The sequence below is a fragment of the Austrofundulus limnaeus genome, unplaced genomic scaffold, assembly GCF_001266775.1.
Source record: "Austrofundulus limnaeus strain Quisiro unplaced genomic scaffold, Austrofundulus_limnaeus-1.0 Scaffold109, whole genome shotgun sequence".
NCBI lineage: Eukaryota > Metazoa > Chordata > Actinopteri > Cyprinodontiformes > Rivulidae > Austrofundulus > Austrofundulus limnaeus.
Window position 1 is genome coordinate 131,281 of NW_013952511.1, and position 1,175 is coordinate 132,455.

The 1,175-nt window shown below is 39.7% G+C and overlaps 1 protein-coding gene across 1 annotated transcript in view; it reads right to left on the reverse strand.

Moving 5' to 3' along the window:
• Positions 1 to 38: 38 nt before the first annotated feature.
• The window catches only part of si:dkey-93h22.7 (Fc receptor-like protein 5), a 12,425-nt gene continuing 11,288 nt past the window's right edge, over positions 39 to 1,175 (reverse strand). The window contains exons 11-13 of the mRNA XM_014014004.1: positions 447 to 483; positions 291 to 356; positions 39 to 218 (exon numbers count right to left, since the gene is read on the reverse strand). Coding sequence (XP_013869458.1) covers positions 135 to 218; positions 291 to 356; positions 447 to 483 — 187 coding nt within the window. The 3' untranslated portion in view covers positions 39 to 134. The remainder of the gene's footprint in view (positions 219 to 290; positions 357 to 446; positions 484 to 1,175) is intronic.

Here is a 1,175-nt window from a genome sequence, read left to right on the forward strand (position 1 = left end):
TTTCATTAGAGAAGAACCCGTCCAGAAGACCTATACAATTTTTTTCTTTTTGATTTTTTTTTTTACCAAACATTCACCTGAAAGACAGCACAGGTTTGTGTGTTTGTTTATAGTAAGATTATTTTAACTGATCCTTAAACTTCAACTTCTTCATCCTCCAACGTCTTCCTGAACTCCTGCTCAAGTTCAGGCCACTCGTCCACAGAGGCTTCAGATTCCTGTGCAGAATACAAACACAAGAATTTTGTTTTGAACTAAATGGATAAATGAACACTTTAATCTGCTCTCACCTGATAGAACTCATCCTCTCTTGGTGCTGTCAGCTCATCAGGGTCCTCAGTATTTATTGACAACTCCTTCAGGAAAAAAAAGGTAGAAAAATTGAAGTGTAGCTATAAAATCTGAAGAAAAGAAACAAGGGTGTCTATGAGAACATGAACTCTCACCTCAGGAGCAATTGGTTTGTTCATTTCTAGAATCAACCTGAGAAGAAAATCAGCTGTTAGGGCGAGCTGAAGAGAAACCCATGCTTTAAAAAAATTCAATTAAAAAAACAGATTATTAAAAATATTTGTGCTTTTAGAGGGGAACAAGTTTTTCTCTTAGATGTAGGTTTAAGATCTTTGCAAACAATTTGCTTGCTTTAAAGTAAAAAAATATTTACTTGAAGTAAGGGTTTAAAAATATAATTTACCTCCTTTTTGCCACATGTAGATTTAAAGGGGCAATATCATGTAAAATCAACTTTTTTGAGTTTTATATCAAGTTATAACATGCCCAAAGTCTTGCTCTGACTCATTCATGCATGTTTGAGAAATCCTGCAGCGTTTTTAGGAAGCCATGCTGAGGAGCAAAACGACAGCTGGGGACCAGAAACGCCTTTTGGGACCAGAAACGCCCCCGGGACGTGTCTTTAAGCCGAACTTCCTCATGGCAGAGGAGTAACCCTTGGCTGCAGACCGTGGCATGGGGCAGGGCCGAATAACTAGCGGGGTCGGACGTCTGACCCCTCCCTCAGCTCTAAAATTAACCAACCCCAGATGCTAAATACAAAAATTAACAACACCCAATTTTTTAAGCCTCCTATTAAACTTCCCGACAAGCCATGACCACACCCATTGGACATCCGACCCCGTCTAGTATCCTAATCCGCAGTTTGCAGCCGGGGGTACTTG